Genomic DNA, 22,302 nt, shown 5'->3' on the forward strand with positions numbered 1-22,302 from the left:
ATCCGCAGGAGACATGGGCACTCTAAAGACTTTTCATTGGGTGCGAACTGGCTCCTCCCTCTATGCCCCTCCTCCAGACCTCAGTTTTAGAAATGTGCCCAGGTTGACTGGATGCACTCTGAGGAGCTCTACTGAGTTTCTCTGTAAAGACTTATGTTAGGTTTTTTATTTTCAGGGAGATCTGCTGGCATCAGACTCCCTGCTTCGTGGGACTGAGGGGGCAGAAGCAGAACCAACTTCCTCAGAGTTTCATGGCTCTGCTTCTGGCTGACAGGACACCATTAGCTCCTGAAGGGAACTGAACGCTAGCCGTGTCTAGATGCTCACTCCCACAGTACGCTGTCACCCCCCTCAGAGAGCCAGAAGTCAGAAGACAGGTGAGTATAAGAAGAATGATCTTCTATCAAGTAAGTGACGGCTGAGGTGCGGCGCTGCTGGCGGGGGTGCGGCGCGGCTGGCGGGAGAGCAGCGCGCTATTGCTGCCCACAGGCGCCCTGGGCAGCAAGGAAAATACCTCAAACTGGCTAAAAGGGGGCATAAGTTGCCGCTGGCACAGCCCTACCCCGACCAGTATAAATATTACAGTGTTTGTATGAGTGTAAGGATGCGCATTGCGGGGGCGGAGCTTCTTCCTCAGGCAGCCAGCACACTACTCAGCGCAATTTTCTCTCTCTCCTCAGGCTGCAGAGAACACTCTGGTCCTCTCCTCCTCTTCTGACAGGTACAGGGTGCTATTAAGGGGGGGCACAAAGCGATTGTGGTGCATTTGATAGTGTATATTACTATTTAAAAAGCGCTGTTAGGCTTTGGACATACTGTGTTCACAGGAAATACTGGCGCTGGGATTGTGAACTGGCTGCTCCTATCCTGTGTCCCTCTGACAGATTTTACTGTGGGTCTGTCCCCAAAATAAGTCTTAGTGTGTCTGTTGGTATGCTGTACACGTGTGAGGCATGTCTGAGGCAGGGAGTTCCTCCCCGGAGGAAGCCATTTTAGGGACACAGAGTTGTAATGTGGTGGCGCTACTGGCACACCAAGAGCCTGCATCGGTGAAAGAGATACGTGACAGTATGCATCTGATTAACCGTAGATTAGATAAGTCTGAATCTAAGGCTGCATGCTGGAGAAATCTGTGGAAAATGTGATTTTTCAGGATGCTGTTATTCCTTATGTGGGCGGCCCCTCTGGGTCACATAAGAGACCATTTGCAAATGTTGTAAACACTGATACCGACACGGATTCTGACTCTTGTGTCGACGACAGTGAATCCAGAGAGATAGATCATAAATTGGCAAAAAATATACAATATATGATTGTGGCTATAAGGGACGTGTTGGAGGTTACAGAAACCACTCCTGTACCTCAGGAGAAGGCGTATTTATGTAAGGAAAAGAAGTCCAAAGTCACGTTCCCCCCTTCACACGAACTAAATGCTCTGTTTGAAGGAAAGTGGGTGAATCCTGATAAAAGATTTCGTATTCCCAAAAGGATTCACATAGCTTACCCTTTCCCGGCTGAGGACAGGAAAAAGTGGGAGTCGCCCCCTGTGTAAGACAGTGCACTTTCCAGGTTGACAAAGAAGGTAATTCTCCCGGCTCCTGGCACGGCTTCTCTTAAAGAGCCGGCAGACCGCAAAATGGAAACGTCATTGAAATCCATTTATGTTACCATTGGTACACTGATTAGGCCCATTATTGCCTGCGTATGGGTGAGTCGCGCTATTGAAAAATGGTCATAAAGCGTGTCATCAGAAATTGACACGATTGATAAAGATGAGATACTCCTTAAGTTAGGGAATATCAAAGACGCTGCCGCCTACATGCTGGAAGCAATTAAGGATTTCGGACTCTTGAGTTCACAGGCCGCTACCATGGCAGTATCGGCTAGGCAGGCGTTGTGGATTCGACAGTGGAACGCGGATGCAGATTACAAAAGAGACATGGAGGCTCTCCCATATAAAGGTGAGGCCTCATTTGGCAATGGCCTGGATGCGAATGTCTCGGCGGCTACCGCAGATAAGTCGTCATTTTTGCCCTCTGCGCCTGAACCGGCAAAAAAGACCTATCACCCGCAAATGCAGTCCTTTCGGCCCAATAAATACAAAAAGACGAGAGGTTCCCCCTTCTTTGCAGGTAGGGTAAGGGGAAGGGGAAAGAAGCCCACTGCGGCTCCAGGATTCCAAGAGCAGAAGTCTACCCCTACTTCTGCCAAATCCCCAGCATGACGCTGGAGATCCCTTGCGGGAGACCGCTCGGGTGGGGGCACGACTCAGACTCTTCAGCCAGGATTGGATTCTGTCTGGCCTGGATACCTGGGTGTTGCAAATAGTATCCCAGGGGTACAGGCTGGAGTTTCAAGACGTTCCCCCATGCCGATTTTTCAAATCAACCTTGCCAGTTTCTCCGTCAGCAAGAGAAGCAGTAACAGCGGCAATCCAAAAATGATGTCATGACCAGGTCATAGTCCTGGTACCGTTGTCACAACAAGGGAGGGGTTTTTATTCAAGCCTCTTTGTGGTTCCGAAGCCGGACGGCTCGGTCAGACCGATCCTAAATTTAAAAGATCTGAATTGCTACCTGAAAAGGTTCAAGTTCAAAATGGAATCTCTACGGGCGGTGATTTCCAGTCTGGAGGAGGGGGACTACTTGGTGTCGGTAGACATAAAGGATGCTTACCTGCATGTTCCCATTTATCCTCCTCACCAGGCTTATCTGGGATTCGCGGTTCAGGATTGCCATTACCAATTCCAGACGTTACCTTTCGGTCTCTCCGCGGCGCCAAGGGTATTCACCAAGGTGATGGCGGAGATGATGGTCCTCCTTCGTCAGAAAGGAGTCAATAAAATTCCTTATCTGGACGATCTCCTGATAAAGGCGAGATCCAGGGAGCAGTTGTTACAAAACATATCACTCTCTCTGTCAATACTCCAACAACACGGGTGGATCATAAATTACCCTGAGTCACAGTTGGAACCGACGACAAGGTTGTCTTTCCTCGGGATGATTCTGGACACAGAAGTTCAGAGAGTATTTCTTACGCTGGAAAAGGCTCTGGAAATCCAGAAAATGGTAAAACAGATATTGAAACAATCGAATGTGTCGATCCATCAGTGCATTCGGTTGTTGTGGCAGCCTACGAGGCCATACAGTAAGGCAAGTTCCATGCCAGAGTATTTCAGTGGGACCTGTTGGACAAATGGTCGGGGTCACACCTACACATGCACAGAAAGATAATCCTGCCGTCAAAAACCAGGATTTCGCTCCTGTGGTGGTTGCACAGCTCTCACCTGCTAAAGGGACGCAGGTTCGGGATTCAGGACTGGGTCCTGGTAACCACGGATGCAAGTCTCTGAGGCTGGGGAGCAGTCTCTCAGGGAGAAAACTTCCAGGGACGTTGGTCACATTAGGAAGCCTGCCTTCACATAAACGTGCTGGAGCTAAGAGCCATTTACAACGGCCTTCAACAAGCGGTACATCTTCTTCAAGACCGTCCCATGCAGATCCAGGCGGACAATGTAACAGCAGTCGCGTACATAAACAGGCAGGGCGAAACGAAAAGCAGAGCTGCAATGGCAGAGGCGTCAAAAATCCTCCGCTGGGCAGAAAAACATCTATAAGCTCTGTTGGCAATATTCATTCCGGGAGTAGACAACTGGGAAGCAGACTTCCTCAGCAGACACGATCTCCATCCAGGAGAGTGGGCCCTCCACCAAGAAGTCTTCGCAGAAGTGACAAGTCTTTAGGGAGTTCCTCAAATAGACAGGATGGCGTCTCATCTCAACAAGAAGCTTCAGAGATACTGTTCCAGGTCGAGAGACCCTCAAGCAGTAGCAGTGGATGCACTGGTGACCCAGTGGGTTTTCCCGTCAGTATATGTCTTCCCTCCACTTCCGCTAATCCCAAAAGTACTCAGGATCATAAGGAAAGCAAGGGTTCGAGCAATCTTCATTGCCCCAGACTGGCCAAGGAGGGCTTGGTACCCAGATATTCAGCAGTTGCTCATAGAAGATCCTCGGCCTCTTCCTCCTTGAGAGGACCTGCTGCAGCAGGGGCCGTGCGTGTACCAGGACTTACCGCGGTTACGTTAGATGGGATGACTGTTGAGCGCCGTATCCTAGCCAGGAAGGGTATTCCCAAGGAAGTCATCCCCACCCTTATTCAGGCCAGAAAAGGAGTAACGTCGAAACATTACCACCGTATTTGGAGAAAATATGTGTCTTGGTGTGAATCCAAGAAAGCTCCTACGGAAGAGTTTCACTTAAGGCGTTTCCTCCATTTTTTGCAGGATGGTGTGGAGGCGGGCCTCCGATTGGGATCAATCAAGGTTCAGATTTCGGCCTTGTCAGTGTTCTTCCAAAAACAATTAGCCTCTCTTCCAGAGGTTCAGACCTTCATGAAAGGGGTTCTGCACATCCAGCCTCCATTCGTGCCTCCAGTGGCACCATGGGACCTTAACGTGGTATTGCAGTTCCTTCAATCGGATTGGTTTGAGCCTCTTCAAAAGATAGAGTTGAAGTTTCTCACTTGGAAAGTGGTGATGCTTTTGGCTTTGGCATCTGCAAGACGGGTGTCTGAATTGGGGGCCTTGTCTCACAAGAGCCCTTACCTGATTTTCCATGAAGATAGGGCAGAGTTGAGAACTCAACAACATTTTCTTCCTAAGGTGGTTTTATCTTTCCACATAAACCAACCTATTGTAGTGCCAATAGTTACTGACACATTCACTGATTCAAAATCTCTAGATGTGGTTAGAGCTTTGAAATTATATGTTGCTAGAACGGCTCGTATACGGAAAACAGAGGCTCTGTTTGTCCTGTATGCTCACAACAAGATTGGCTGTCCTGCTTCCAAGCAGACTATTGCACGTTGGATTAGAAATACGATTCAGCAAGCTCATACTATGGCTGGATTGCCGTTACCGACTTCGGTAAAGGCCCACTCCACTACGAAGGTCGGCTCATCTTGGGCGGCTGCCCGAGGGGTCTCGGCATTACAACTTTGCCGAGCAGCTACTTGGTCAGGGTCAAACACATTTGCTAAGTTCTACAAGTTTGACACCTTGGCCGATGAGGACCTCAAGTTTGGTCAATCGGTGCTGCAGAGTCATCCGCACTCTCCCACCCGTACTGGAGCTTTGGTATAGACCCCATGGTCTTGATGTCGTCCCCATCATCCTCTAGGACGTATGAGAAAATAGGATTTTGATAACCTACCAGTAAATACTTTTCTCCTAGTCCGTAGAGGATGCTGGGCACCCGTCCCAGTGCGTATTTTAGCTGCAGTTTAGTTATTACACTTACACAAGTTGTGTTATTTTAGTTCAGCATGTTGCTGCAATTGGTTCATGCCTGTTGGCGTGTGTTATGTTGGTAGATATCTCACCACTAGTTAAGTAATTCCTTTCCTCGAAATGTCAGTCTACCTAGGCACAGTTCCTACAACTGAGGTCTGGAGGAGGAGCATAGAGGGAGGAGCCAGTTTGCACCCAATGAAAAGTCTTTAGAGAGCCCATGTCTCCTGCGGATCCCGTCTATACCCCCATGGTCTTGATGTCGTCCCCAGCATCCTCTACGGACTAGGAGAAAAGGATTTACTGGTAGGTTATCAAAATCCTATTTTATACTTTATACATATTCTATTATGGCAAACAAAAACTTTAAAACTCGCTCCTCGTGAAAAACAGCTTAGCCGTGTTTTGCATGTTGTGCCAAATTGAGCAAAATAGCAAAGATGTTAGTGGACACATCTGTAGTTGGAATCGACTGATTGGTATGAAGAGACTTTGGGGCAATTAAAGACAGAAACACATTGACAACCTATTTTCTGTCCACTACCATTTTTTCTCTCTGTAGAGCAGCAGGACTTTAGTATTATGATTTTCTATGCCTAGTATTCACTTTTAAGTTACAGAAAAACTGAAGAAGGTGTTGCTAACATCTGTTTTAAAATAAGAATTTACTTACCGATAATTCTATTTCTCGTAGTCCGTAGTGGATGCTGGGGACTCCGTCAGGACCATGGGGAATAGCGGCTCCGCAGGAGACAGGGCACAAAAGTAAAAGCTTTAGGATCAGGTGGTGTGCACTGGCTCCTCCCCCTATGACCCTCCTCCAAGCCTCAGTTAGGATACTGTGCCCGGACGAGCGTACACAATAAGGAAGGATTTTGAATCCCGGGTAAGACTCATACCAGCCACACCAATCACACTGTACAACCTGTGATCTGAACCCAGTTAACAGCATGATAACAGCGGAGCCTCTGAAAAGATGGCTCACAACAATAATAACCCGATTTTTGTAACAATAACTATGTACAAGTATTGCAGACAATCCGCACTTGGGATGGGCGCCCAGCATCCACTACGGACTACGAGAAATAGAATTATCGGTAAGTAAATTCTTATTTTCTCTGACGTCCTCCTAAGTGGATGCTGGGGACTCCGTCAGGACCATGGGGATTATACCAAAGCTCCCAAACGGGCGGGAGAGTGCGGATGACTCTGCAGCACCGAGTGAGAGAACTCCAGGTCCTCCTCAGCCAGGGTGTGCCCCTGACCAAGTAGCAGCTCGGCAAAGTTGTAAAGCCGAGACCCCTCGGGCAGCCGCCCAAGATGAGCCCACCTTCCTTGTGGAATGGGCATTTACATATTTTGGCTGTGGCAGGCCTGCCACAGAATGTGCAAGCTGAATTGTACTACACATCCAACTAGCAATCGTCTGCTTAGAAGCAAGAGCACCCAGTTTGTTGGGTGCATACAGGATAACAGCAAGTCAGTTTTCCTGACTCCAGCCGTCCTGGAAACCTATATTTTCAGGGCCCTGACAACATCTAGCAACTTGGAATCCTCCAAGTCCCTAGTAGCCGCAGGTACCACAATAAGCTGGTTCAGGTGAAACGCTGACACCACCTTAGGGAGAAACTGGGGACGAGTCCGCAGCTCTGCCCTGTCCGAATGGACAATCAGATATGGGCTTTTGTGAGACAAAGCCGCCAATTCTGACACTCGCCTGGCCGAGGCCAGGGCCAACATCATGGTCACTTTCCATGTGAGATATTTCAAATCCACAGATTTGAGCGGTTTAAACCAATGTGATTTGAGGAATCCCAGAACTACGTTGAGATCCCACAGTGCCACTGGAGGCACAAAAGGGGGTTGTATATGCAGTACTCCCTTGACAAACTTCTGGACTTCAGGAACTGAAGCCAATTCTTTCTGGAAGAAAATCGACAGGGCCGAAATTTGAACCTTAATGGACCCCAATTTGAGGCCCATAGACACTCCTGTTTGCAGGAAATGCAGGAATCGACCGAGTTGAAATTTCTTCGTGGGGCCTTCCTGGCCTCACACCACGCAACATATTTTCGCCACATGTGGTGATAATGTTGTGCGGTCACCTCCTTCCTGGCTTTGACCAGGGTAGGAATGACCTCTTCCGGAATGCCTTTTTCCCTTAGGATCCGGCGTTCAACCGCCATGCCGTCAAACGCAGCCGCGGTAAGTCTTGGAACAGACATGGTACTTGCTGAAGCAAGTCCCTTCTTAGCGGCAGAGGCCATGAGTCCTCTGTGAGCATCTCTTGAAGTTCCGGGTACCAAGTCCTTCTTGGCCAATCCGGAGCCACGAGTATAGTTCTTACTCCTCTACGTCTTATAATTCTCAGTACCTTAGGTATGAGAAGCAGAGGAGGGAACACATACACCGACTGGTACACCCACGGTGTTACCAGAACGTCCACAGCTATTGCCTGAGGGTCTCTTGACCTGGCGCAATACCTGTCCAGTTTTTTTGTTCAGGCGGGACGCCATCATGTCCACCTTTGGTCTTTCCCAATGGTTCACAATCATGTGGAAGACTTCCCGATGAAGTCCCCACTCTCCCGGGTGGAGGTCGTGCTGAGGAAGTCTGCTTCCCAGTTGTCCACTCCCGGAATGAACACTGCTGACAGTGCTATCACATGATTTTCCGCCCAGCGAAGAATCCTTGCAGTTTCTGTCATTGCCCTCCTGCTTCTTGTGCCGCCCTGTCTGTTTACGTGGGCGACTGCCGTGATGTTGTCCCACTGGATCAATACCGGCTGACCTTGAAGCAGAGGTCTTGCTAAGCTTAGAGCATTGTAAATTGCTCTTAGCTCCAGTATATTTATGTGGAGAGAAGTCTCCAGACTTGATCACACTCCCTGGAAATTTTTTCCTTGTGTGACTGCTCCCCAGCCTTTCAGGCTGGCATCCGTGGTCACCAGGACCCAGTCCTGAATGCCGAATCTGTGGCCCTTTAGTAGATGAGCACTCTGCAGCCACCACAGAAGAGACACCCTTGTCCTTGGAGACAGGGTTATCCGCTGATGCATCTGAAGATGCGATCCGGACCATTTTTCCAGCAGATCCCACTGAAAAGTTCTTGCGTGAAATCTGCCGAATGGAATCGCTTCGTAAGAAGCCACCATTTTCCCCAGGACCCTTGTGCAATGATGCACTGACACTTTTCCTGGTTTTAGGAGGTTCCTGACTAGCTCGGATAACTCCCTGGCTTTCTCCTCCGGGAGAAACACCTTTTTCTGGACTGTGTCCAGAATCATCCCTAGGAACAGCAGACGTGTCGTCGGAGACAGCTGCGATTTTGGAATATTTAGAATCCACCCGTGCTGTCGTAGAACTACTTGAGATAGTGCTACTCCGACCTCCAACTGTTCTCTGGACCTTGCCCTTATCAGGAGATCGTCCAAGTAAGGGATAATTAAGACGCCTTTTCTTTGAAGAAGAATCATCATTTCGGCCATTACCTTGGTAAAGACCCGGGGTGCCGTGGACAATCCAAACGGCAGCGTCTGAAACTGATAGTGACAGTTTTGTACCACGAACCTGAGGTACCCTTGGTGAGAAGGGCAAATTGGGACATGGAGGTAAGCATCCTTGATGTCCAGGGACACCATATAGTCCCCTTCTTCCTGGTTCGCTATCACTGCTCCGAGTGACTCCATCTTGATTTGAACCTTTGTATTTTCAGATTTAGAATAGGTCTCACCGAGCCGTCTGGCTTCAGTACCACAATATAGTGTGGAATAATACCCCTTTCCTTGTTGTAGGAGGGGTACTTTGATTATCACCTGCTGGGAATACAGCTTGTGAATTGTTTCCAATACTGCCTCCCTGTCGGAGGGAGACGTTGGTAAAGCAGACTTCAGGAACCTGCGAGGGGGAGACGTCTCGAATTTCCAATCTGTACCCCTGGGATACTACTTGTAGGATCCAGGGGTCCACTTGCGAGTGAGCCCACTGCGCGCTGAAACTCTTGAGACGACCCCCCACCGCACCTGAGTCCGCTTGTACGGCCCCAGCGTCATGCTGAGGACTTGGCAAAAGCGGTGGAGGGCTTCTGTTCCTGGGAATGGGCTGCCTGCTGCAGTCTTCTTCCCTTTCCTCTATCCCTGGGCAGATATGACTGGCCTTTTGCCTGCTTGCCCTTATGGGGACGAAAGGACTGAGGCTGAAAAGACGGTGTCTTTTTCTGTTGAGATGTGACTTGGGGTAAAAAAGGTGGATTTTCCAGCTGTTGCCATGGCCACCAGGTCCGATGGACCGACCCCAAATAACTCCTCCCCTTTATACGGCAATACTTCCATGTGCCGTTTGGAATCTGCATTACCTGACCACTGTCGTGTCCATAAACATCTTCTGGCAGATATGGACATCGCACTTACTCTTGATGCCAGAGTGCAAATATCCCTCTGTGCATCTCGCATATATAGAAATGCATCCTTTAAATGCTCTATAGTCAATAAAATACTGTCCCTGTCAAGGGTATCAATATTTTCAGTCAGGGAATCCGACCAAGCCACCCCAGCGCTGCACATCCAGGCTGAGGCGATCGCTGGTCGCAGTATAACACCAGTATGTGTGTATATACTTTTTAGGATATTTTCCAGCCTCCTATCAGCTGGCTCCTTGAGGGCGGCCGTATCTGGAGACGGTAACGCCACTTGTTTTGATAAGCGTGTGAGCGCCTTATCCACCCTAAGGGGTGTTTCCCAACGCGCCCTAACTTCTGGCGGGAAAGGGTATAACGCCAATAATTTTCTATCGGGGGAAACCCACGCATCATCACACACTTCATTTAATTTATCTGATTCAGGAAAAACTACAGGTAGTTTTTTCACACCCCACATAATACCCTCTTTTGTGGTACTTGTAGTATCAGAAATATGTAACACCTCCTTCATTGCCCTTAACATGTAACGTGTGGCCCAAATGGAAAATACGTTTGTTTCTTCACCGTCGACACTGGAGTCAGTGTCCGTGTCTGTGTCTGTGTCGACCGACTGAGGTAAATGGGCGTTTTAAAGCCCCTGACGGTGTTTGAGACGCCTGGACAGGTACTAATTGGTTTGCCGGCCGTCTCATGTCGTCAACCGACCTTGCAGCGTGTTGACATTATCACGTAATTCCCTAAATAAGCCATCCATTCCGGTGTCGACTCCCTAGAGAGTGACATCACCATTACAGGCAATTGCTCCGCCTCCTCACCAACATCGTCCTCATACATGTCGACACACACGTACCGACACACAGCACACATACAGGGAATGCTCTGATAGAGGACAGGACCCCACTAGCCCTTTGGGGAGACAGAGGGAGAGTTTGCCAGCACACACCAAAACGCTATATTATACAGGGACAACCTTATATAAGTGTTTTCCCTTATAGCATCTTAATATATAATAATATCGCCAAATAAGTGCCCCCCCTCTCTGTTTTAACCCTGTTTCTGTAGTGCAGTGCAGGGGAGAGCCTGGGAGCCTTTCTAGCAGCGGAGCTGTGTAGGAAAATGGCGCTGTGTGCTGAGGAGAATAGGCCCCGCCCCCTTTTCGGCGGGCTTCTTCTCCCGTTTTTCTGACAACCTGGCAGGGGTTAAATACATCCATATAGCCCCAGGGGCTATATGTGATGTATTTTTAGCCAGCATAGGTACTTTCATTGCTGCCCAGGGCGCCCCCCCAAGCGCCCTGCACCCTCAGTGACCGTTGGTGTGAAGTGTGCTGAGAGCAATGGCGCACAGCTGCAGTGCTGTGCGCTACCTCATGAAGACTGAGAAGTCTTCAGCCGCCGATTTCTGGACCTCTTCTCTCTTCAGCATCTGCAAGGGGGTCGGCGGCGCGGCTCCGGTGACCCATCCAGGCTGTACCTGTGATCGTCCCTCTGGAGCTAGTGTCCAGTAGCCTAAGAAGCCAATCCATCCTGCACGCAGGTGAGTTCACTTCTTCTCCCCTAAGTCCCTCGTTGCAGTGAGCCTGTTGCCAGCAGGACTCACTGAAAATAAAAAACCTAACAAAACTTTTACTCTAAGCAGCTCTTTAGGAGAGCCACCTAGATTGCACCCTTCTCGGCCGGGCACAAAAACCTAACTGAGGCTTGGAGGAGGGTCATAGGGGGAGGAGCCAGTGCACACCACCTGATCCTAAAGCTTTTACTTTTGTGCCCTGTCTCCTGCGGAGCCGCTATTCCCCATGGTCCTGACGGAGTCCCCAGCATCCACTTAGGACGTCAGAGAAAGCATGGCTAGCATTGGGTCACAGGAGCCATAATAATTTCTTGTGCTATGTGTTTTTCTGCAATAATCCTTAATTTGCTTTAATTGAAAGCCTTTAGTATAAAATTACAGACAAAGGAACCAACATTTTTAAAGTCTAGACTAAGGACCCTATTCAGTAAGGATTGCAAATTCTGTTTTTAGCAGAATTTGCAATAATTTTGCTTGCATGCTGGGGGCCGCCCATCGCAGGGCAAGGCCACACAGCATGCTATTTTCCACACCCCCTCTGCAACCACGCTGAAATTGCTGTTGCCCCGCAATTTCAGTATGATCACAGAAAGTAGGGAGGCCTCTTGCTGGCACAGCCTGCCCCGATAACGCAGCCGCCGTGCGCATGTGCCTGCATCATCACTGTATTATTTGCAGTTGGATCGCGAGTTGCGATGCAACCAGAATAGTCCTGATTTTGCACTGAAGGGTAATGCGCTAAAATCGATATGAAGTGATGTTAGCATGTGTGCATGTGCATACACTGGTACGCGCATGTGAAAGGTCTTAAGAACACAGTCTAAGTCCTGGGGGAGGGCGCTGGCAGGGCGTGGGTGCCGCATTTTGTGGTTGTTGATGCACCGTTTGGGGACATGGTTCTACCGCATGTTAGTGTAAAGGGTTGTAGTTGTGTGATTTGACGCACAACTACAACCCAATTTGAATCGGGCCCTAAGCTCTGAAAGGATAGCAAACTTTTCTCCATTTACCTATTATGTTCACCAAGAGACAAGTTTTATAACATGCAATATATCAAAGAAATTATACCTGCAGACTGGAGGGTAATCCATATCTCCCGACACAGCTTAATATTATCCAATGAATTGATGAGAAGCTCAACCTGCACAAAGGATACATGAATATGTCATGCTTCATCAGCTTACTAACAGCTTGAATTTGAAAAAGCTAAACATTTTAAAAATAAATAGAAGAAATGTGTAACAAAAGTTGATACTCCTGTAACAGTTCTGGGGGTAAATTTACTAAAGTTTGATTTCTATGAATTCAAAAAATTGTCAGAAATTGTACTGCAAAATTCCTTAAAAAACCCTCATTTACTAGTAATTGATTTTGAATTCGATATTGATTAATTTTAAGAAAGGATTTTGTGTTCAGTTTCTGAAATCCCTTCCAAAATCAAACCTCAAATTCCCATTAAAATCAAATGCAAAATAGCACATAACTTCCACATTCCTTCCTATTGGGCCAAATCTATCACATGAACACTAACTAAAAGGGAAACTATGGCCCTCATTCCGAGTTGTTCGCTCGGTATTTTTCATCGCATCGCAGTGAAAATCCGCTTAGTACGCATGCGCAATGTTCGCACTGCGACTGCGCCAAGTAACTTTACTATGAAGAAAGTATTTTTACTCACGGCTTTTTCTTCGCTCCGGCGATCGTAATGTGATTGACAGGAAATGGGTGTTACTGGGCGGAAACACGGCGTTTCAGGGGCGTGTGGCTGAAAACGCTACCGTTTCCTGAAAAAACGCAGGAGTGGCCGGAGAAACGGTGGGAGTGCCTGGGCGAACGCTGGGTGTGTTTGTGACGTCAACCAGGAACGACAAGCACTGAAATGATCGCACAGGCAGAGTAAGTCTGGAGCTACTCTGAAACTGCTAAGTAGTTAGTAATCGCATTATTGCGAATACATCGGTCGCAATTTTAAGAAGCTACGATTCACTCCCAGTAGGCGGCGGCTTAGCGTGTGTAACTCTGCTAAATTCGCCTTGCGACCGATCAACTCGGAATGAGGGCCTATATCTTTACACTGTTTTATACATGAATACCTAACTGAAAAATAAAATGTAGTGGTATTTAATTAAAACATAAAAAAAAATAAGAATTTACTTACCGATAATTCTATTTCTCATAGTCCGTAGTAGATGCTGGGGACTCCGTCAGGACCATGGGGAATAGCGGCTCCGCAGGAGACTGGGCACAAAGTAAAAGCTTTAGGACTAGCTGGTGTGCACTGGCTCCTCCCCCTATGACCCTCCTCCAAGCCTCAGTTAGGATACTGTGCCCGGACGAGCGTACACAATAAGGAAGGATTTTGAATCCCGGGTAAGACTCATTACCAGCCACACCAATCACACCGTACAACTTGTGATCTGAACCCAGTTAACAGCATGATAACAGAAGGAGCCTCTGAAAAGATGGCTCACAACAACAATAACCCGATTTTTGTAACAATAACTATGTACAAGTAATGCAGACAATCCGCACTTGGGATGGGCGCCCAGCATCCACTACGGACTATGAGAAATAGAATTATCGGTAAGTAAATTCTTATTTTCTCTAACGTCCTAGTGGATGCTGGGGACTCCGTCAGGACCATGGGGATTATACCAAAGCTCCCAAACGGGCGGGAGAGTGCGGATGACTCTGCAGCACCGAATGAGAGAACTCCAGGTCCTCCTCAGCCAGGGTATCAAATTTGTAGAATTTAGCAAACGTGTTTGCCCCTGACCAAGTAGCTGCTCGGCAAAGTTGTAAAGCCGAGACCCCTCGGGCAGCCGCCCAAGATGAGCCCACTTTCCGTGTGGAATGGGCTTTTACAGATTTTGGCTGTGGCAGGCCTGCCACAGAATGTGCAAGCTGAATTGTACTACAAATCCAACGAGCAATCGTCTGCTTAGAAGCAGGAGCACCCAGCTTGTTGGGTGCATACAGGATAAACAGCGAGTCAGATTTTCTGACTCCAGCCGTCCTGGAAACATATATTTTCAGGGCCCTGACTACGTCCAGCAACTTGGAATCCTCCAAGTCCCTAGTAGCCGCAGGCACCACAATAGGTTGGTTTAAGTGAAATGCTGAAAACACCTTAGGGAGAAATTGAGGACGAGTCCTCAATTCCGCCCTGTCCGAATGGAAAATCAGATAAGGGCTTTTACAGGATAAAGCCGCCAATTCTGACACGCGCCTGGCCCAGGCCAGGGCCAACAGCATGACCACTTTCCATGTGAGATATTTTAACTCCACAGATTTAAGTGGTTCAAACCAATGTGACTTTTGGAATCCAAAAAAACTACATTGAGATCCCAAGTGCCACTGGAGGCACAAAAGGAGGCTGTATATGCAGTACCCCTTTTACAAACGTCTGAACTTCAGGGACTGAAGCTAGTTCTTTTTGGAAGAAAATTGACAGGGCCGAAATTTGAACCTTAATGGACCCCAATTTCAGGCCCATAGACACTCCTGTTTGCAGGAAATGTAGGAATCGACCCAGTCGAATTTCCACCGTCGGGCCTTACTGGCCTCGCACCACGCAACATATTTTCGCCAATTGCGGTGATAATGTTTTTGCGGTTACATCCTTCCTGGCTTTGATCAGGATAGGGATGACTTCATCCGGAATGCCCTTTTTCCTTCAGGATCCGGCGTTCAACCGCCATGCCGTCAAACGCAGCCGCGGTAAGTCTTGGAACAGACAGGGTCCTTGCTGGAGCAGGTCCCTTCTTAGAGGTAGAGGCCACGGATCCTCCGTGAGCATCTCTTGAAGTTCCGGTTACCAAGTCCTTCTTGGCCAATCCGGAGCCACGAATATAGTGCTTACTCCTCACCATCTTATCAATCTCAGTACCTTGGGTATGAGAGGCAGAGGAGGGAACACATACCCTGACTGGTACACCCACGGTGTTACCAGAGCGTCTACAGCTATTGCCTGAGGGTCCCTGGACCTGGCGCAATACCTGTCGAGTTTTTCCCAACGGTTTATAATCATGTGGAAGACTTCTGGGTGAAGTCCCCACTCTCCCCGGGTGGAGGTCGTGCTGAGGAAGTCTGCTTCCCATTTGTCCACTCCCGGAATGAATACTGCTGACAGTGCTATCCTATGATTTTCCGCCCAGCGAAGAATCCTTGCAGCTTCTGTCATTGCCCTTCTGCTTCTTGTGCCACCCTGTCTGTTTACGTGGGTGACTGCCGTGATGTTGTCCGACTGGATCAACACCGGCTGTCCTTGAAGCAGAGGTCTTGCTAAGCTTAGAGCATTGTAAATGTCCCTTAGCTTCAGGATATTTATGTGAAGTGATGTCTCCAGGCTTGACCATAAGTCCTGGATATTCCTTCCCTGTGTGACTGCTCCCCAGCCTCGCAGGCTGGCATCCGTGGTTACCAGGACCCAGTCCTGAATGCCGAATCTGCGGCCCTCTAGAAGATGAGCACTCTGCAACCACCACAGGAGGGACACCCTTGTCCTTGGTGACAGGGTTATCCGCTGATGCATCTGAAGATGCGACCCGGACCATTTGTCCAGCAGGTCCCACTGGAAAGTTCTTGCGTGGAATCTGCCGAATGGGATTGCTTCGTAGGAAGCCCCCATTTTACCCAGAACCCTTGTGCATTGATGCACTGAGACTTGGCTCGGTTTGAGGAGGTTCCTGACTAGCTCGGATAACTCCCTGGCTTTCTCCTCCGGGAGAAACACCTTTTTCTGGACTGTGTCCAGGATCATCCCTAGGAACAGAAGACACGTCGACGGAACCAGCTGCGATTTTGGAATATTGAGAATCCAATCGTGCTGCCGCAACACTACCTGAGATAGTGCTACACCGACCTCCAACTGTTCCCTGGATCTTACCCTTATCAGGGAATCGTCCAAGTAAGGGATAACTAAAATTCCCTTCCTTCGAAGGAATATCATCATTTCGGCCATTACCTTGGTAAAGACCCGGGGTGCCGTGGACCATCCCTACGGCAGCGTCTGAACTGATAGTGACAGTTCTGTACCATAAACCTGAGGTACCCTTGGTGAGAAGGGTAAATTTTGACATGAAGGTAAGCATCCTTGATGTCCCGAGACATCATGTAGTCCCCTTCTTCCAGGTTCGCAATCACTGCTCTGAGTAGCTCAATCTTGAATTTGAACCTCTGTATGTAAGTGTTCAAAGATTTTAGATTTTAGAATCGGTCTCACCGAGCCGTCTGGCTTCGGTACCACAATAGTGTGGAATAATACCCCGTTCCCTGTTGCAGGAGGGGTACCTTGATTATTACCTGCTGGGAATACAGCTTGTGATTGGCTTCCAAAACTGCCTCCCTGTCAGAGGGAGACGTCGGTAAAGTCGACTTTTGGAAACGGCGAGGGGGAGACGTCTCGAATTCCAATATGTACCCCTGAGATATTACCTGAAGGATCCAGGGGTCTACTTGCGAGTGAGCCCACTGCGCACTGAAATTCATTGAGAACGGGCCCCCACCGTGCCTGAGCTTGTAAAGCCCTAGCGTCATACTGAGGGCTTGGCAGAGGCTGGAAAGGGTTTCTGTTCCTGGGAACTGGCTGATCTCTGCAGCCTTTTTCCTCTCCCTCTGTCACGAGCAGAAAAGAGGAACCTTTTGTCCGCTTGCCAACAAAGGACTGCGCCTGATAATACGGCGTCTTATTTTGAGAGGCGACCTGGGGTACAAACGTGGATTTCCCAGCTGTTGCCGTGGCCACCAGGTCTAAAAGACCGACCCCAAATGTCCCCTTTCAAAGGCAATACTTCCAAATGCCGTTTGGAATCCGCATCACCTGACCATTTTACTGGTAGAATTGGACAACGCACTTATACTTGATGCCAGTCGGCAATTATTCCGCTGTGCATCATGCATATATAGAAATGCATCTTTTAAATGCTCTATAGGCAATAATATACTATCCTTATCTAGGATATCAATATTTCCAGTCAGGGAATCCGACCATGCCAACCCAGCACTGCACCTCCAGGCTGAGGCGATAGCTGGTCGCAGTATAACACCAGTATGTGTGTAAATACCTTTTTTTGGATACCCTCCTGCTTTCTATCAGCAGGATCCTTAAGGGCGGCCATCTCATGAGAGGGTAGAGCCCTTGTTCTTACAAGCGTGTGAGCGCCTTATCCCCCCTAGGGGGTGTTTCCCAATGCATCCTAACCTCTGGCGGGAAAGGGTATGCAGCCAATACTTTTTAAGAAATTATTAATTGTTATCGGGGGGAAACCCACGCATCATCACACATTTTATTTCTCAGATTCAGGAAAACTACAGGTAGTTTTTCCCTCACCGAACATAATACCCCTTTTTTGGTGGTACTCGTATTATCAGAAATGTATAAAACATTTTCCATTGTCTCAATCATGTAACGTGTGGCCCTACTGGAAATCACGGTTGTCTCTTCACCGTCGACACAGGAGTCAGTATCCGTGTCGGCGTCTGTATCTGCCATCTGCCTGACGGCCTATGAGACGTCTGGACAGGCACAAGCTGAGTAGCCGGCTGTCTCATGTCAACCACTGTTTTTTTATATAGAGCTGACACTGTCACGTAATTTTCAACAGTACATCCACTCAGGTGTCGACCCCCTAGGGGGTGACATCACTGTTACAGACACTCTGCTCCGCCTCCACATCATTTTCCTCCTCATACATGTCGACACACACGTACCGACACCCAGCACACACACAGGGAATGCTCTGATAGAGGACAGGACCCACTTAGCCCCTTGGGGAGACAGAGGGAGAGTTTGCCAGCACACACCAGAGCGCTATATATGTATAGGGACAACCTTACAATAAGTGTCTATCCCTTATAGCTGCTTATATCTGTTATTTTGCCAAATAAGTGCCCCGCTCTCTTTTTTACCCTGTTTCTGTAGTTGCAGGATGCAGGGGAGATTCTGGGAGCCTTCCTACCAGCGGAGCTGTGTGGGAAAAATGGCGCCAGTGTGCTGAGGAGATAGGCCCCGCCCCCTTCACGGCGGGCTCTTCTCCCGCTTTTTTCTGGAAAACTGGCAGGGGTTAAATACATCCATATAGCCCAGGAGCTATATGTGATGTATTTTTTGCCAACTAAGGTAAATTCATTGCTTCCCAGGACGCCCCCCCCCAGCGTCCTGCACCCTCAGTGACCGGAGTGTGAAGTGTGCTGAGAGCAATGGCGCACAGCTGCAGTGCTGTGCGCTACCTTATGAAGACAGGAAAGTCTTCTGCCGCCGATTTATGGACCTCTTCTTGCTTCAGCATCTGTAAGGGGGCCGGCGGCGCGGCTCCGGGACCCATCCATGGCTGGGCCTGTGATCGTCCCTCTGGAGCTAATGTCCAGTAGCCTAAGAAACCCAATCCACTCTGCACGCAGGTGAGTTCGTTTCTCTCCCCTTAGTCCCTCGATGCAGTGAGCCTGTTGCCAGCAGGTCTCACTGAAAATAAAAAACCTATTTAAACTTTTACTCTAAGCAGCTCAGGAGAGCCACCTAGATTGCACCCTTCTCGTTCGGGCACAAAATCTTAACTGAGGCTTGGAGGAGGGTCATAGGGGGAGGAGCCAGTGCACACCAGCTAGTCCTAAAGCTTTTACTTTGTGCCCAGTCTCCTGCGGAGCCGCTATTCCCCATGGTCCTGACGGAGTCCCCAGCATCCACTAGGACGTTAGAGAAATACAGCTGAGATAGTTGGAAACAAGCATATCCCTTATCTGCCTTCCTGCCTGCCTTCCACTGTCTGTGCTCACATAGTCAGTTGTAACAAAACCCCTGCCTACTCGCTATTTTTGCATAATCTGGTGGGTGTGGTTGATTTAATGCACGACTATGCAATAGACAGCAGCAGAGCGCAATATCGGACAATCTTGTCAGATGGTATAATAATATGCCTCCCAATTTATCAACCTTATTTTTAATAACCCAAAGGTGCATTCTGTCAGGAGTTTGCTGATCTGACAATGGAGTCAGAAACCAGGAGCAATAGCCATAGACTAAATCACTGGGTGGGGGGGATGAATTAAAACAATATATTAACAAGTACTATTAGCTTCTTCATTAACATATACAGATAACTATCTTTCTGGCATTTGACCCACCACAAATTTTGCAGACATGGATAAATTGCTGAGGATGTAGGCATTATGGCAAGAACCAAGATGGCCAGTCGCAACACTCATGATTTTTAGTTTTGCATCACAGATCAGCTGCACATTCATGGAATAGGAATGATGCCTATTTGCATACACATGAGCAGTATGTTTCTCTGATTGATGCTCCTGGGTTGTCTCAGTCAAGTGGTGGTTTGAAAGTAGGTGCCCAGCATAGCATAACCTTGAGAAGCCATTATTTCTACAGCCACACTGCACATGTTTTTTGGAACTTCTACAGCCATCAGAATCAATTTCCTACCAATAAAATGGTGTTTAGAAATTCAAATCAAATGGGATTTACAGTTTGATTTAGAGTTCAATTCGAAATGGATTTGCAAATCGAATTTCAGTAAATGAAGGGATCATGTATTCGAATATGAGAAAACTGATGGATTTTTATTTATTTATTTTTATTAGAGTTTTGTCAGGAAAAGAATATAACAACAAAGACAGTCTGTGTATAAAGTTGTGACAACAAGGTCTATAGTATCAAGGCGAGATATTTCAGATACCTCATCTCCAAAAAAACAACAGACCATCAAGAAAAATACTAAAATACACAATAAAAAGAGACAAGACACAAGATGGGGGGTCTGTATATTCACTCAAGCGATCATCATAGGCCTTCAAGTAACACCAATCTGTTTTCTCAAAAACCTTAAATATTTGGGATTGGGTGGCTTGGGGAAGGAAATTGATTTACATTGCCGTTACTAGGCATTTTAGCGCTGTGTGCAAGAAACGACATTGGCGCCCCCCCCTTCCCCATGTAAGATAGGTGCAGTGCGCGCCGTAGGTGCACACAAAAAAATATATAGGGGCGTGGCTTCATGGGGAAGGGGCGTGACCACAAAATAATAGCAATTCATACTACGGTGCACAGTAGTCTCCATTATTCAAATTACGCTGCACAGTAGCGCCACTACACCAGGTAGAGCCCCTTTTATACATTACAGCAGACAGCGTCCCCCTTTTTACACATTACAGCAGACAGCGTCCCCCTTTTTACACATTACGGCAGACAGCGTCCCCTTTTTACACATTACGGCAGACAGCATCCCCCTTTTTACACATTACGCCAGACAGCGTCCCCTTTTTTACACATTACGGCAGACAGCGTCCCCCTTTTTTACACATTACAGCAGACAGCGTCCCCTTTTTTAACATTACGGCAGACAGCGTCCCCTTTTTTACACATTATGGCAGACAGCGTCTCCCTTTTTTACACATTACAGCAGACAGCATCCCCTTTTTAACATTACGGCAGGCAGCGTCCCCTTTTTACACATTACGGCAGACAGCGTCCCCTTTTTTACACATTACGGCAGACAACGTCCCCCTTTTTTACACATTACAGCAGACAGCGTCCCCTTTTTTAACATTATGGCAGACAGCGTCCCCTTTTTACACATTGCGGCAGCCAGGCCCCCTTTTTACATATTACGGCAGACGGTGTCCCCCTTTTTACACATTACAGCAGCCAGTCCCCCTTTTTACACATTACGGCAGCCTGTCCCCCTTTTTACACATTGCGGGAGCCAGGCCACCTTTTTACACATTATGGCAGACGGTGTCCCCCTGAGAGAGAGAAAGAGAGAGAGAGAGAGAGAGAGAGAGAAAGAGATATACTTACCATCTCCCCACTGGCAGTCAGGCTTCTCCTGCAGCTCCCTCGGTGCAGGCATCGGACAAGGAGGAGGAGGGAGGGGGACTGGAGCCGCATCAGCGCTGTGTCATTGGTAGTAAGTGCCGCTGCAGCAGTCCCCTCTCCTTCCGTATTGGCTGCCCGGCGCGGCTGTGGATACTGGGATGGAGGAACCGCATCCCAGCATCCACACCAGCGCCGGGCAGCCAATACGGAAGGAGAGGGGGCTGCTGCAGAGGCGCTTACTACCAATGAAATAGTGCTGCTGCGGCTCCAGTCCCCCTCCCTCCTCCTCCTTCTCCGCTGCCCGGCACTGCAGCTCTCCTCCACAGCGCGGTGGCGGCGCACCGCACACAGCAAAGGCGGCATGTAATGAGTCAATTTGACTCATTACATGCCGCTGGCCGTGTGCCCTCAGAGCAACTGCGCTGTGTGCCAGGCCCACTTGGCACACACGTAGTTAAGGCCCAATCCCCAACGTTTAAAGAATCAGAGAACACCAACCTGAATATCATTCAGAGCTGTTTAAATTTGCATACATTTTCTATTGAACTCTAGTATTGAGGGTTTAGATTTGGAAATCCAGTGGGTAAGGATCACTTTTCTGGACACTGTGACTAGGATTGCTAAGAAAGGTATAACTTCCCGGACATGAGAACCTATGATGTAAAACCCATGGTGAAAAATTTGCACAGAGACACGTTAGAGGGTCAGGATGAACATGAGTATGAAGAAGGTTATTAATAAATGATATCACCTTGTTCCAAAACTTTCTAATATAACCACATTCCCAAAAATGATGGTAAAAAGATGCAGAATGATAATGACATTTAGGACATTGTCCTGTGACTGAAGGATTATAATGGGCGTGTTGGACCTCAGGTATATATGCTCTCTGTATTGTGCGCAGATGCCCTTCTTGTAGATAGGCAGAAGACAAAATCTTCATGGTTAAGTCATAATATTTACTAAGATGCGTGGGGTCCTTCAATGCAGAAATAGATTTTTGCCATTGTAGAAGTAATTTTCTGTAGGCCATCTTAGGTCAGAGGGGATTTTAGTAAGGAGGGAGTAAATAAATTTTGTCCTATATGGTATGCGTTCACATAACGTAACCACCGATTGTAAAGGATCCGAGGCCTTGGTGAGGGAGGTAGAGAAGGAGAGTGGGCTGATATATGAACAGAGGTAATTTCATACCTGTAAGT

General features: G+C 48.1%; 1 protein-coding gene across 3 annotated transcripts in view; it reads right to left on the reverse strand.

Moving 5' to 3' along the window:
• TEX11 (testis expressed 11) overlaps nucleotides 1-22,302 on the reverse strand; it is a 1,490,225-nt gene that overhangs the window by 190,812 nt on the left and 1,277,111 nt on the right. For all 3 annotated transcript variants that reach the window (XM_063937124.1, XM_063937125.1, XM_063937123.1), the window contains one exon: nucleotides 12,343-12,415. In XM_063937124.1, coding sequence (XP_063793194.1) covers nucleotides 12,343-12,415 — 73 coding nt within the window. The remainder of the gene's footprint in view (nucleotides 1-12,342; nucleotides 12,416-22,302) is intronic.

This window comes from Pseudophryne corroboree, chromosome 8, assembly GCF_028390025.1.
Source record: "Pseudophryne corroboree isolate aPseCor3 chromosome 8, aPseCor3.hap2, whole genome shotgun sequence".
NCBI classification, from domain to species: Eukaryota; Metazoa; Chordata; class Amphibia; order Anura; family Myobatrachidae; genus Pseudophryne; species Pseudophryne corroboree.